Below are 15,874 nucleotides of genomic sequence, written 5' to 3' on the forward strand. Positions count from 1 at the left end.
CCCCTGGCTTCTGTGGTTGTATAGGTTTGTTCCCTTCTCATGTTGATGTTTCCTTCTGCCGATTTCTGGGAACTTTCTTTCTTTGGGTGTAGAACAGGTCTCCAATATGTTCACTCATCATACCGTTTTTCAGAGAATGGGTTTATTTTACTATATTAACAAATTATTCTTTCAAATCACAACATACACATTTATACTGCAGCTTTTCCTATAAAATTGCTCATCTTTTTGCTTTCCCCAGTGTGTGAAGATATTTATAGTTAATTTTCCAACAAGAATATTTATATTTTACTGGAACACCCTACCTCAATTCAGGACCTATTCTTTATAACTAAAACACAAGTAACTCTAGCTGGGCTGTATTGTTTCTTTTGGAAGTATTTGTATCTCAGCATTGTAAATTCAGGAATGTTTTAAGAAGACTAGCAAACAAACAGTCGTAGAGTCATACAGCATTGAAACAGACCCTTTGGTCCAACCAGTCCACGCCAATCATAATCCCAAACTAAAGTAGTCCCACCTGCCTGCTCCTGGACCATATCCCTCCAAACCCTTCCTAGTCATGTACTTTTCCAAATGTCTTTTAAAACATTGTAATTGTGCCTGTATCCACCACTTCCTCAGAGAATTTATTCCACATGTGAACCACCCTCTCTGTAAAAAAGAAATTACCCCTCATGTCTTGTTTAAAACTCTCTCCTCTCACCTTAAAAATATGCCCCCTAGCCTTGAAATCCCCCATCCTAAGGAAAAGACACTTCCCGTAACACTATCTATATCCCTCATGATTTTAGAAACTTTTATAAGGTCATCTCTCAACCTCCTACACTCTAGTGAAAAATGTCCCAGTCTTTCTTTATAATTCAAACCTAGCATCTCTCTTCTGAACCCTCTCCAGCTTGATAATGTTTAGATTAGATTCCCTATTCAGCATGGTTAAATCACTTGACCTGCATATCTTTGGATCTTGGGAGGAAACCAGAGCACCTAGAGGAAACCCACACAGACACAGGGAGAATGTGCAAACTCCACATAGACAGTCGCTCGAGGCTGGAAGTGAACTCAGGTCCCTAGCAACGTGAGGCAGCAGTCGTAACCACTGAGCCACCATGCTGCACTGTATCCAAACCCTCTCCAACATGATAATATCCTTCCTATAAATAACTGGGCAACCAGAACTGGATTCGGCATTCCAGAAGAGGCCTCACCAATGTCCTGTACAACCTCAACCTGACTTCCCAACTCAAATACTCAAAGGACTGAGTGATGAAGGCAAGTGTGCCAAATGCCTTTTTAACCACCTGCCTGTATGTGAAGCAAACTTCAAAGAATTATGTACCTGAACCCCTAGTTTCCTCTGTTCTGCAACACTACCCAAGGTCCTACCATTAATTGTATAAGTCCTACCCTTGTTTGTTGTACCAAAATGCAGTACCTCGCATTTACCCACATTGAACTCCTCCTATAATTTTTCACCCTATTGACTCATTTGATCAAGATCCCTTTGTAATTTTAGAAAACCTTCCTCATTACCTTTTATGCCACCAATTTTGGTGTAGTCTGCAAACTTACTAAACATTCCTTCTATATTCTCATCTAAATCATTTGTATAAATGATAAGCAAAAGAGGTCCCGGAACTGATCCCTGAGGCTTACTTGGAGCAAGTAAGAGGCCTCTAGTCTGAAAAACAACCTTCCACCACCACAAGGAGAAAATGAGGACTGCAAATGCTGGAGATGAGAGTCGAAAAGTGTGGTGCTAGAAAAGCAAAGCCAGTCAGGCAGCATCCAAGGGAAAGGAGAGTCGATGTTTTGAGCTTAAGCTCTTCATCAGGAAGACCACCACTATCTCCTGTCTTTAAGCCAATTATGTATCCAATTAGCAAGCTCACCTGTGCTATGAACATGCTAGTTTGACATCTTGACCATCTCTCTCTCCTGCTACACTTAACACAACAATGAGATTTCACCCAAACACCTAATTCAACACTAAGACCTTCTACTTTGAGCTCTGACAAATCATAAGCACAAACGAGGAAATCTGTGGCTCAAACGTTTTGATTCCTTTGTTTCCTATAGACTTGGTTAATGTAATCTGACTCATTGCCAACATTCCATGAACAAGGTTGTTAACATTAAAGACAATTTTGAAAGTTGCTTACACAAAAGCAGGCAGGTTGTTAACTAGCAAGATAAGGTGTAAACATCTTCAGGAAATGGCTTAGTTTTAGCAGAATAGGTTGAAGAGTAAATGAACCTATTCTATGTGGTCAACAAAGAAACAGTGCATGTTGTATGTAAAACAAGAAATGGGAATTATACACAGAAGAAAAGGCAGCAAGGGATGAAAATAAACAGACAAACCTAAAGGTTTTGATATATAATTTTCTTGATGTTTGTGTGTATGTAAAGGCATTCAAAAAACACAAAATAATTTTAAAATATAAATAACAGAATAGACTATAGAGTATCAAAGTAGACAAAATCGATTAGACAAAATCAAAGTAATAGATGATATTTTGGGAACCCCATTTTAGAAATGGTTAGAGTTAGGGCTAAAGTTACATAGGTTAGTGAACATTCAGGAGAATTATACCAGTGATGGAAAAGTTATAATTATATGAGTAAACTAGAAATACTTAAATGATTTATATTTAATGCACTCTGGGGCACAGGTGCTTCAGCAGAGGATTATCAACTTAAGGATAGCTATGGAAACATCACTGGCAGGGAGCAGTGATGACCTAGTGGTATTATCATTGGACTATTAATCTAGAGACTCACATAATGTTCTGCTGACTGGCGTTCAATCTTGCTATGGCAGAAAACGAAATTTGAATTCAATGAAAACAAACTCTGGAATTAAGTTAAAAATCACACAACACCAGGTTATAGTCCAACAGGTTTAATTGGAAGCACACTAGCTTTTGGATTGTCTGATGACAATCACCTGATGAAGGAGCGTCGCTCCGAAAGCTAGTGTGCTTCCAATTAAACCTGTTGGACTATAACCTGGTGTTGTGTGATTTTTAACTTTGTACACCCCAGTCCAACACCGGCATCTCCAAATCAAAACTCTGGAATTAAGATCTAATAATGACCATGAACACATTGTTGATCATCAGAAAAACCCATCTGGTTCACAAATCTCTTCTTCAACATTTTCCTAAAGTTTGCTGATTGAACATCATTTAAAAAACTATCGCAATGTTTTCTGGCAACCTACACCCTGAAAAATAACCCACCACTGAATGTCAAGTCATTGTTTGCAAACCACTTGGGGCAGTCAGGGACAGGTCCTCTGATTGTAGTGGTGAGGAGCTAAATGTTGGTCACTCCATCACCTAACGTGGCTCCTTCTCACCCATTACGGATCATTTTATCCTAGATTGAGTGAGGTGAAAGTGGGAGTCACAGTGATCTGCTTTGATGCAGGTGTGGGCAAGTTGGTGAGGTGACCTGAGTGACTGAGCAAGAGGCATAGAGACCATGCAGTGTTAGTACCGTGGGGGAGATTGGGTGGTTGAGACTGAGGGGGGAATGATTTTGCACACAATTGCGAGAGTGGTAGGGCATGAGCCTTGGTGGAAGTGTGTGCAGTAACAGAGACTGAGGAGAATCAGCGAGACAATGGTAGCACTCATGCTGACAGAGTGGAGAAGGTCATTGATCTTCTTACGGCATTGCTGGGTGAATTTTTTCAACAAAACAAACGAGGATCACATTAACCCAGGTAACAATGTCACACCATTCCGGCAGTGTTCAGTATCTAACTAGCAGAAATGGATTGCTGCCCTTTGCACTACCCTATTCCCCCAGTCCTCCTGGTCCCTGTCCAAAAAGCAGACCACTATAGAGTTGTGGAGTTGTATAGTTTCCCCTGTGCTGCAATGTTTGGGGCAAATGTGACAATCTATGCAGCGCGGCTCTGGACTGCGAATGCTTGTCTGAGTGTATTATGGCCTTTTAATCAGAAAACAATGTTGACAGTCTATTTGGGAACATATGACAGTCGTGAGTTGTTCTGGTTAGGGGGAGTGGTAGAATCAGGCCAGCATCCGATGAAAAGGATGCAATAGGTAGTTAGTGAAGTAAGTTTGAGGGAATAGCACAAGACATCCGATGGGTCTCATGGACGAAAACTGTCCATGAAAATTGACAAAATGACACCACTAAAGTATCATGTAGATTACAGTTGTAGGGGTTGCTCAATGTTGGCCATTGTTCCTTGACTAAATATGTGATGTAATCTCATGATATCAAGACAATGGTTGTATTACAAGGAGGATGACGCAAATACTGTAGATTGTCCGGTATAGCTTGACCATTTAATGCTTTGTAAAATATCTCTTAAAACAGTCAATTTATGTGCAGAATACAAAATGTGAGCCACCGGTGCTGGTGCAAGAGGGTCCATTTTTGCTTGTCGGCTGCCATATGCAGACTGCTGTGTGTTTATGTGTCTCCAACTTTCCCTTTTCTTCTTGGCAATCCAATCCATATCATCTGTTTGATCCCTTGGGTGACCTATAAAGCAAGGGTGACCTTGGACCTGTAACTCTGAGATGAAAAATTGAGGCCAACACTAATGCAAGCATAGCACTAAACATGCACTTTAATAGCTAGAAAACAGAAAGTGAATTGGGAGGTCCATGCATGCCCTAGGAATAGGCCTAAACAGGCAATATAATGCCGAAAAATGAGATTGACTTATATGCCAGGTCAAACTATTTTCCATGATATGGTTATTTAAAATGTACCCTTTGGGGGCCTTTAATTGCGAGTAAAACAAGTCGACTCTTGCATAGTGGAAAGTTGTTCCCGAAAATGATAATGAGAATCTATGCATTTGACAGGGCCCTGATTTCCTATTTTTGAAAATGCTTATTGCCAGAGGCAAATGAGTACTATTGTCAATGGTTAAAAGTTCCCATAATAAGTAAAAGTAACAAAAACTTGGCAAAAATGGGGAGGTTAGTCTTTTGACTTCATTTTCAAACAGTTTAATTAATGCTAAATCAGCTGCCTTACACCTGTGCCCATTCCTCCATGTGTTGAAAGGTTCTAGGTGTTGTATGATGAGCTTGCGATTTTCTTCTGCTTATTTTATTTTTCTACTGTATACCAGGTACGATATGGATGCAGCAAATAATGAGTTTAATTTATTCTGATGGTGACCCAGCTGCTGTACAAAACAAACCAGCAATCGAACGTGTCCCTTGGATTGAAGTACCAAACTCAAATTTTCCAGCACGCCCATCCCCTCGCCTGAGTGTGACACATTTGCCCTATCACCTAGTTCCAAAAGCCTTGAAGGAAAAGAAGGGAAAAGTATGAATTTTCTTTCACTTATTTATTTTTACAAGTAGCTTGCTTCTCCATTATTTTTATGTATTTCCGCTAAAAACATTTTCCTTGCTGCATACTGGATGCATACCAATAGATGACTAAGACAGACAATGATATTTAAGAACATATTTGCTCTTGTACTTTCTAATGTCTTTATATTTCGCTGTGATTAAGTTTCCCAGCTCTGGCTCGCGTTCAGATAAAACTTGCTGTGCTGTTGTCTCCCCACAACCTCCAAAACAGCAAAGGTTGGACCTTTTTACTTTGCTTTCTGACCCAGTCATTTCGTAACTGATTGACTGAGTCAACAGTTTGAGAAGCAGCATTAGCCATCTGTCACATCCAATGGCTTTAAAAGCACGGAATGTTCCTTTTGTTTTAAGTTTCAAGTTTGGCGTCTGATACTATTATTATCATTTTTCATTTGTACATCTAAGTCTCTCTTTTGTTACTGTAGTGGTAAACCATTATAACTGGCATTGAGAATCTAGACCACTAGGCACCTCCTTGTTCTTTTGCAAATCTTTTGCTGATGTTTTGAATTTTCCAAAGGGAAGTGCATTTATTAGAATGCAAAAAACAGAAACATTTCAATCACACAACCACAATCCTAACATCAATCATGAATTTGGAAATGTATTAAAACAAGTTTATTATGACAGGATGCCAAATCATGTTGGCAAAGGATATGTTAGAGACCCTTCACTATAGAAAGGGAGCTGGAGTGGTTCTCCTATCTTGAAGCGAGAAAACCCCTGGTTCAAGTCCCATTTCAGGATTTGTTGGCTCCAAGAAAACACAGCCACTGCTGCAGTCAAGTGAGTGTATATCAGTCCCTAGCTTGGATGAGGAGGACTAAGCAACAGAAGTCCATTTGCTGTAAAACAACCTACCAAAGAAATGATGGTTGGCTAGCATTGTCGTGATGGCGTGGAGGAGAAAGAGCAATCATTGTACTGAAGGTTTGTCATACAGCACAGAAATAGACCCTTGAGTCCAACCAGTCCATGCTGAACATAATCCCAAACTAAACTAGTCCCACTTGCCTGCTCTTGGACCATAACTTTCCAATTCATGCATCTATTCAAATGACTTTTAGATGTTGTAATTGTAATTGCATCCACTACTTCCTCAAGAAATTCATTCCACATGTGAACCACCCTCTGTGTCAAACAATTTTACCTCAGGTCTTTTTTAAATGTCCCTCTTCTCACCTTAAAAATGCCTCCCCCCAGTCTTGAAAACCCATATCCTTGGGAAAAGACAAATAACTTAATCTTTACCTCTCATTATATTATATACTTCTATCAGATCACCTCTAAGCCTCCAAAGCTCCAGTGAAAGAAGTCCCAGCCTATCCAGCCTATCTTTATATCTCAAACCTTCCATACCCTGGTAAATCTCTTCTGAATCTTCTCCAGCTTGATAATATCCTTCCTATAACTGAGTGACCAGAACTGGACACAGTATTCTCGAAGAAGTCTTACCAACGTCCTATACAAACTCAACATGACTTCCCAACTCCTATACTGAAAGAATTGAGCAATGAAGGCAAGTGAGCCAAATACATTTTTAAACACATGCCAATATGTGATGCAAACTTCAAAGAATTATGTGTCTGCACCCCTAGGCTCCTTTGTTCCACAACACTACCCAAGGCCCTACCATTAATTGTATAAGCCCTACCCTGGTTTGTTGTACCAAAATGCAATACCTCACATTTATCCAGATTGAACTCCATCAGCCATTTTTAGCCCATTGACCCATTTGATCAACATCCATTAGTGATCTTAGAAAACCTTCCTCACTGTCTACAATGCCATCAATTTTGGTGTCATCTGCAAATTTACTAACCATGCCTTCTATATTCACATCCAAATCATTTATATAAAATGAGAAACAAAAGAGGACCCAGAATCGATCCCTGTGGAACACTGCTGATCACAGGCCTCCAGTCCGAGAAACAACTCTCCACTGTTACTCTCTGTCTCCTGCCATTACGCCAATTATGTATCTATTTGGCAAGTTCACTAATTAGTCAAAGGCTTTACTAAAATCCAGATAAGCAATGTCTACTGCTCTGCCATCATCAATCTTTTTGGTAACTTCCTGAAAAACACCCAATCAAGTTGTGAGACATTATTTTCCTCGCACAAAACCATGCCGACTAACCCTAATCAATTTTTGTCTCTCTAAATGTCCATAAATCCTATCTTTTATAATCACCTCCAACAATTTACCCACAACCAAAGTCAGTCTATAGTTTTCCGATTTCTCCTTACAACCATTCTTAAACAAAGGTACAGTACTAGCCACCTTCCAGTTATCACGCACCTCATCTGTAGTTATAGATGATGCAAATATTTCTGCAAGAGGTCTTGAAATTTCCTCTCTTACGTCCCAGTACATTCTGGGATACATTAGATCAAGTCCCGGAGATTTATCCTCCTTTATATTCTCTAAGACCTCCCAAATTCAACTTCTGTGATGTGAACTGTTTTTTAAAGCAGCAAAGTTTATTTCTCTGCCTTCTCTAGACTCCATTTCTTTCTCCACAGTAAAAATTGACATGAAATATTCATCTAGTATCTCTCCTACTTCCTGGGGTTCAACACAAAGACGACCTCCTTGATCTTTAAGAATCCCTACCATCTCTTGCTCTTAATGTACTTGTAGAATCTCTTTGGATTATCCTTAATCTTATCATCAAATGTGTTTTTTAAATGTTCTTAAGTTTACTATTCCAATTTGAAAAATCAGTCCAAACCTACTTCATAATAAATTTAAAGTCTATGTGAATGACACACAAATATAAAATCACTTGAATGACCATGGAATCACAGTCTGCACTGTCATGTTGACTCCTCACCCTTAAAAAGCAAATCAAAGACTTTCAATTTCACTTTGAATAAATAATAACACTTCTTTTTGTCTACATTATTAGCCAATATATGAGAAATACTGCAGCCTGGAATCTGCTGGAACAGAGCTTCTCATGATTGATCAAATTCTCATGATCTTGTAATTTGATTTGTTCATGCACGTTTTAGCTTCTTTTTCTTTGTGCACTTATAGTAATGTTTTAGATAATAAGAGGTACAAGAATAACAAGATCTTTGGGACATTAGTGAACAGAGTGCCAATAGGGTTGCTAACTATGATTAAGAGTTTTCATCATATTCTTTAGCCATTAGTCAGCCAGTGCATCATTTCTTGTGACTCACTGCCTTTCAATGCCAACTGGGATGCAAAAATATTCATTACCCAGTGGAGGAATGTTTGGCTGCCAGCCAACGAGCCTTTTTTCAACATTTGTATCTCTTGTAAAGAGAACTGTTCAAAGGAAATGACAAAAAAAAATATTTTTAATGTCTCTATGATTTTCCTCCATGGCTTCTCACTGCAATCTTCTGGTGATTTAATTTAAATTCCTGGAGCCTACAAACCATTCCTAGAGGTTTAGAGATTTAGGTCAAGGGTTTTTTTAAACCAATAAAATAAAGTGATTCATAAAATAAGCAGAATGACTAGGCAAGGTGTGTAAAGATAATGTCAAATCAGATACAGAATGGCAAAGAAAGTTTGAGAGGTAAAAGACAGACTAGGGTAAGTAAGGAAAAGAATCTCATGCTTAAAACCTCCAACATTTCACAACCTGAAGGGATGAGACTTTGAACTTTTAATTGTCTATTTACAGTGTAAGAGAAATGTATTAATGTAAGAGACATTAACAATTATCAGTATTAAATGGGTACTTGTGCTGTTAACTGCTAAACTTAACATTACCTGGCAAGTTTAAATTGCAAGTAAACTGCAGCTGCAATGACTTCCTGAAATTCAAGGGGCAGGCAAGTGCAAGTTGCTGATGGTGTGTCACAAATGAACGAGCAGCTTGTAGGGAGTTGCACTTTATTAAAGCATCTTTTTCTTTTATAAAACTTTTATGCAAGTTGCTGGCTAGTTTGTGAACTAATAATAGTGTTCTTTATTTATTATCTGTTGTTTCTTTACTAAAACCTGAACCAATATAATCTCAAATTAAAGTTCATAGTAAATTGCTGAAATGGTTAATATCAGTATATATTTTTATACTGTACTGAAGTGTTCTTGTTTGAATAATATTTGTGTTTCACACTCTTACTTTCCATGCAGATTATTTATGTTGCACGGAATCCTAAGGATGTACTGGTGTCTTCCTATTATTTCCATCAGCATCTTGCCCTTTATGAATCACCAAAGGATTTTCCAGACTTTCTAGAAAAATTCCTAGAAGGCAGAGGTAAATAGTTATAATTTCATGTGTGCTACATAGGTATCAGCTTAATCATCAGTTCTTATGCTTCTGTATACCAGAATTATACTGAATTATAACATACCAATTGAATGAGTCTCTTACCTCTTTGCGTTCTATCCATCATAATTATGTTTCTTTTAGCTGAGAGGAATATCTTCAACTAAATGTAGGCATTGCTTAAAACAGAGTATTATGGTCCCCACCAAAGAGTTCACAAAGGAGTAATTTGCAAGGCTCTAGCCTCAGTGAACATGCCATCAGTGAAAAGCAGTGAGTGTATAATGAAGGTTGATTTGTGTACCTGAAAAGGAACATGCCAAAACAGATGGATCCTTGCGATGAGTTGTGCTTCCATCTTACTCATGTGACAAATATGGGTTAAATTTAACTTTTTGTTGGCCTTCCATCCTGGGAGCAGCCTCAGAGGCGATGGGGAGCTCAGAGTTGAGAGGAAGTGCAGGAGTAAGATACTCATTGCATTCCTGACGCTCTGGTTTAAGTTGGGGAAAGGAAAGGTCAGGAGTGACTGATGGTTAGTTAAGGGTTTCATTTTGCAATAGGGTTAACCCAAACCCTATTGTCATTGGTAATGACGTGAGTATGGTAGAACATGACTGGGGAGGTTGCAAAGTAAACATTCCCCAGGCTGCACGAGCACGGGCATGGGCTGGGGGATCCATTCTGATTCAGCTGATGGAGAGATCCCTCCTTGAGAAGGATCACCCTTGCTGAAAGACACCCTCCACCCTCCACAATGACTCCCCTTTACTTGCCTGACTGGTCATGGTAAACCTGCTCTCTGGGGCCTACTGCACTCCTGTCAGGAGCAGCCACTCCTGAGAGAGCTGCTGAAACTGAAGAGTTCTGACCCCTCTGATTGGCAAAGAACATGTTATAAGTGTAAGACAGAAAATATGACATTAATGGGAGCACATCCTGGACCAATCATTTCTTGTGTAGCCCACTATGAAAATCCCACCTGTCTGACAACTTGTCTTGATATACTACTGTTAACATTAAAAAAATACTCAAAGATAATTCACCAAAGTGTTTTGAAGCAGTTTAGATTGCAGCCACTTAAGATAGCGTTGGCGTAAATGGCAGAAGGCTTGGTTAATGCCTACATTTTTAAGGAGCTGTTATAGGTAGAAAGAAACTGAGAGGGTTTTAAAAAAGGAATTCTAGAGCTTTGTGCTTTCAGTCTACCAAAGGTGGAGCAATTCAATTAGGGAACTCAAAAGGCCAGAATTAGGGGAGGAAGAGTGTGTCGAATTTTTCAAGGAGATGCAATTTGCCGTCGGTTGTCACTGTGTTCCTTTTCCTAATCCCGTGAATGAGCTCTGCATTTCTGACGCCAGATTATGATCAGGATGCCTTCAGCAATACAGAGCCATAGTAGTATTCTGACAGTTCCATCATAGCTTGGAAATGCCAAGGAAGATGAACCAGGCCCACTTTTTCACAGCGGTCAGCTGCCATATTCTGAACTAAAGGTCCAGTTCTCACACAGGCATTTGAACAGCTGCTGAGGAGGGAGATTTGAGTACCATGGTGTGGTTGGGTATGGTGGTGGCATGCAGTCTCTGGGGAGAGGTTTGTTGGGCCAGGGGACTAGGGAAAGTAAGAGATCTGAGGTCTGGGGGAGGTAAGTTTGCAGTGCGGCGGGTTGAGTTGAACAGTTACTCAGTAGCTTGATTAGATATTAAATCATCTAAGCTTTCCTGCATAACTATATACTTCCACAGAGCCCTTAGAATTCTACAAATTAAATTCATGTTTTCAGAGGGTTACAAGCAAAGGGGAGTTGCCCAGTGGAATCTTCAATTCCCTGGGAAGTCTATTCTGAAAATTCCACAGGGATCTCCATTTTTGTTTCAGAAATGGCCGTCAGAAAATCTGGGTCATGTCTGAGATGGTTATGGAGTTAGAGGAGGTTGCAGGGAAAGGAAGTGGTGAAGCCACAAAGGGATTTGAAAACAGGGTAGACAATTTTAAAATCAAGGTATTATTTAACTGGGATCTCATGAATGTCAACAGCATTTCTACGATGAGGAATGGGATATGGTGGAAGTAAGGGCTCTAGCCCCATTGTTTAGTTAACCTCAACTCCACGGAATATAGAACATGGGAGGCTGAGTTCAAGGATATTGGAAATGGAAGGGGTTGGAGATAGGATGATGTGGTCAATGTTAGGGTTTTAGGAAGGATGAGAGCAATGCATAAAGAGAGAAAGAGCCATTAACAATATCTGTTAACATGAGAACTGGGGAGAGGTTGGGTGATCAGTTTCATGGGAGTAGAGTCACAAACAGGAGGTGTGTCTGATCAGCGTAATGAGCTTAGAGAGGAGTGAAAATAGGAAATAATGCGAGGCGGTGGAAAAAATTAGAGGAAATTTGTCAAAGGGGACTAGGGGAAGGAACAGAAATGGCAGGTCAATGGTGTTCATTTTACTGGAGGAGATGGGTTTATGAAGCCTGCTTGCAACAGAATAAGGAAGCTAGTGGTTATCATATACCTGGGTACTTTTTTCATGCCTAAGATGGTGGCTGTAAGTGGTGACATATAAACTTTTCACTGTACTCATGTGAGAACATATGACAGTAAACCTCATTCGAATTCAGTTTTGACAGATGAGAACAGGATCCAAGTGCATATTGGGGTCCATCAAGATCTAATGGTGAATAGTTAAATTATTTGTTCACCATATTTGTTCACATCGATGTCACTTGGCCTAAAGAGGCCTGAGATGAGGATTATATTAGCACACAGTGTGAGAGAGGTAGTGATGCATTTGAACAAATCAGAAGTTGCAGAAATATTGTGGTACACAGATTAGACAGTTGGTTAGACAGTTGGGATTTTGAAAACAAAGTTGGAGTGAATTGATTTTTTTTTCAGTGATGTATGCACAAGCAGTTGTGTCAGATAGAGTTTGTGGGTAGATAGTGGTGCAAGAAAATGATCAGAGATGGCTATAACTATGATTGGTAGGATGGGACTAATGAGGTCACATGAATTGGCAAGGTGAAGGGATGGTTGTAAAGATATGTTGAGTTGTTTATCTGGAAGAGGGAATTAAATAAAGATAGGAAGCCAATTAGTTGAGAGGAAAGGGAGCATAAGTTCTTAGTTTTAGCTGCATAAAAACATTATTTTGTTTCACTAAAATCCAATTCCCCACTTAGAATCATAAAGTCATGCAGCACGGAAACTGATCCTTCGGTTTAACTCGTTCATGCCAACCAATTTCCCACACTAAACTAGTCCCACTTGCCTGCATTGAGCCCATATCACTCCAAACCTTTCCTATTCATGTACCTGTCCAAATATCTTGTAAATGTTGTAACTGTACCTGCATCTAATACTTCCTCTGGCAGATCATTCACATACGAACCACCCGCTGTATGTAAAAAGTTACGCCCTTTTTAAATCTTTTTCCTCTCACCTTAAAAATATGCCCTCTAGTTTTGAATTCCCCTACATTAGGGGGAAAAAAAACTTTTGCTATTCACTTTATCTGTGCCCCTCTTGATTTTATAAACCTCTATAAGGTCACCCCTCTATCTCCTAGACTCCAGTGGAAAAAAAGCCCCAGCCTCAGAAGTACTAGTTTTAATTACAAATAATGTGAAATCTGCATTTTGTCTAGAGTTAAGTACAGGAGATATGACTTTCAAAAAGAATACTGAACTAGGTCTGTGCTGCCAGAGTCCATTTTTTCACACTTTAACCCAGTTTTGCCTGGGAGCAGTGAAAACTAATAGACTTAGCAGGGGTCCCAATGTTCTCATTTAAAGGAAAATGGGAGAATGACTGTTTTTCTCCTCAATTAGTAACTATTAATTCCCTTCCTGTAACTCACTAAACCAAACTCCTTCCAAGTTTGTAATCTGTTCCAGCTCAGAACTGGAGTCTTTCAATGATTTCTCTCCTATTTCTTGTCATGTCCTCTTTGAGAACACCTTGTCTACAAAAGGTACCTCTTCTATCTCGAATGCATTTCCATGAAACTGTTAAACATTCATTTTCCTTTCTTGACCCTCCTGCTAATGGATGTTATGAGCACTTCCATCTCTCTAGGTGCAGTTCCTCTCCTTTGCAAATCTGCCATCAAGAATATCGTTAAAAATCACACAACACCAGGTTATAGTCCAACAGGTTTAATAGGAAGCACTAGCTTTTGGAGCACCACTTCTTCATCACCCAATGACAGCTAGTGCTTCCAAATAAACCTGTTGGACTGTAACCTGGTGTTGTGTGATTTTTAACTTTGTCCACCCCAGTCCAACACTGGCACCTTCAAGTCATCAAGAATATCCACCTCAAAAACCCAGACTTAATTCTTCAGTCTGACCTTTCCATCTGCAACCCCCCTTTCCTTCAAGTCTTTCAACTTGGTGTCATCTCCCAATTCCATGCTCCTGTTTCTTGCAATTCCATGTCATGGCACTAAAATAATCTCAGTCAAGTCAACATCCTTTGTAATTGTGCCCAAGATCAATGATCTCCCACCATCCTTCTTGAACAGGCTACAAATTTAAGCAAGGGTGTCATGGTGGCACAGTGGTTAGCACTGCTGCCTCACAGTGCCAGAGACCCGGGTTCAATTCCTGCCTCAGGCGACTGACTGTGTGGAGTTTGCACGTTCTCCCCGTGTCTGCATGGGTTTCCTCCGGGTGCTCCGGTTTCCTCCCACAGTCCAAAGATGTGCAGGTCAGGTGAATTGGCCATGTTAAATTGCCCGTAGTGTTAGATAAGGGGTAAATGTAGGGGTATGGGTGGGTTGCGCTTCGGCGCGTCGGTGTGGACTTGTTGGGCCGAAGGGCCTGTTTCCACACTGTAAGGAATCTATTCTAATCTAATCTAATCAAGGTTGATGTAATGTTAGGCTGAAAGTCCCTTAACTGGTCTTTAAGGTCAATCAAAATGAATACAGGCAGATACATGCACTTAGCTTATAATCATAAACTACTTTCGACATATTCAACAAGTGAGCATCAAGCTCGTCAAGGAACCTCAGTGATTGCTGGCACTTGGAGCTTGATCTCAATTTCTGGTCCATTGGCGAAGTCCAGTGAACTGTGAAACAGCTGCGTTTAAGCTAAATAGAGGGAGAGAGGGGACAAACTGGAAATTTAAGAAGGAAGTTAAAGGGAAAGTTAGAACAAGAGAAGTCAAGAAAGACAACGGAATCAATGGAGCAGAAAACTCAAAAGGATCATACTGTAAGGTCAAGTGAAATACGGATTGATAGGAAGGGTGAGGGGAGTAACAAATTAAAAATATTATATATGAATGCACGAAGCATTAGAAATAAGGTAGATGAGCTTGATGCTCATTTGGAAATTGGCAGTTACGATGTTGTGGGGATAACTGAGACGTGGCTTCAAGCAGACAGGGCCTGGGAAATGAATATTCAAGGCTATACGTGCTATCGTAAGGACAGACTGAAGGGCAGAGGGGGTGGGGTGGCCCTGTTGGTAAGGAACGATATTCAGTCCCTTGCGTGGGGGGACCTAGAATCAGGGGATGTAGAGTCAGTGTGGATAGAGCTGCGAAATTCTAAGGGTAGAAAGTCCCTAATAGGAGTTATCTACAGGCCCCCAAACAGTAGCCTGGATGTAGTGTGTAAGTTGAATAAGGAGCTGAAATTAGCCTGTTGCAAAGATATTATGACAGTTGTTATGGGGGATTTCAACATGCAGGTAGACTGGGAGAATCAGGATGGTACTGGACCTCAAGAAAGGGAGTTTGTGGAGTGCCTCTGAGATGGATTCTTCGAACAGCTTGTGCTGGAGCCTACCAGGGAGAAGGCAATTCTGGATCTGGTGTTATGCAACGAAACAAATTTGATCAGGGACCTCGAAGTAAAGGAGCCATGAGGAGGTAGTGACCACAATACAATAAGCTTTAATCTGCAGTTTGAAAGGGAGAGGGTAGAATCGGAAGTGACAATGTTTTAGTTGAATAAGGGGAACTATGGAGCTATGAGGGAGGAGCTGGCCAAAGTTCAATGGTGCAATACCCTAGCAGGGATGGCAGTGGAACAACAATGGCAGGTATTTCTGGGTATACTGCAGAAGATGCAGGATCAGTTCATTCCAAAAAGGAAGAAAGATCCTAAGGGGAGGAGGAGTGGCCGTGGCTGATGAGGGAAGTTAAGGACCATATAAAGACAAAAGGGAAAAATATAACATAGCAAAGATGAGTGGGAAAGCGGAGCACTGG

At 40.2% G+C, this 15,874-nt stretch overlaps 1 protein-coding gene across 5 annotated transcripts in view; it reads left to right on the forward strand.

Moving 5' to 3' along the window:
- LOC140460761 (amine sulfotransferase-like) overlaps positions 1 to 15,874 on the forward strand; it is a 121,187-nt gene that overhangs the window by 84,323 nt on the left and 20,990 nt on the right. For all 5 annotated transcript variants that reach the window (XM_072555462.1, XM_072555445.1, XM_072555436.1 and 2 more), the window contains 2 exons: positions 5,129 to 5,331; positions 9,502 to 9,628. In XM_072555462.1, the coding sequence (XP_072411563.1) occupies positions 5,129 to 5,331; positions 9,502 to 9,628 (330 nt within the window). The remainder of the gene's footprint in view (positions 1 to 5,128; positions 5,332 to 9,501; positions 9,629 to 15,874) is intronic.

This window comes from Chiloscyllium punctatum, chromosome 3 (genome assembly GCF_047496795.1).
Source record: "Chiloscyllium punctatum isolate Juve2018m chromosome 3, sChiPun1.3, whole genome shotgun sequence".
NCBI lineage: Eukaryota > Metazoa > Chordata > Chondrichthyes > Orectolobiformes > Hemiscylliidae > Chiloscyllium > Chiloscyllium punctatum.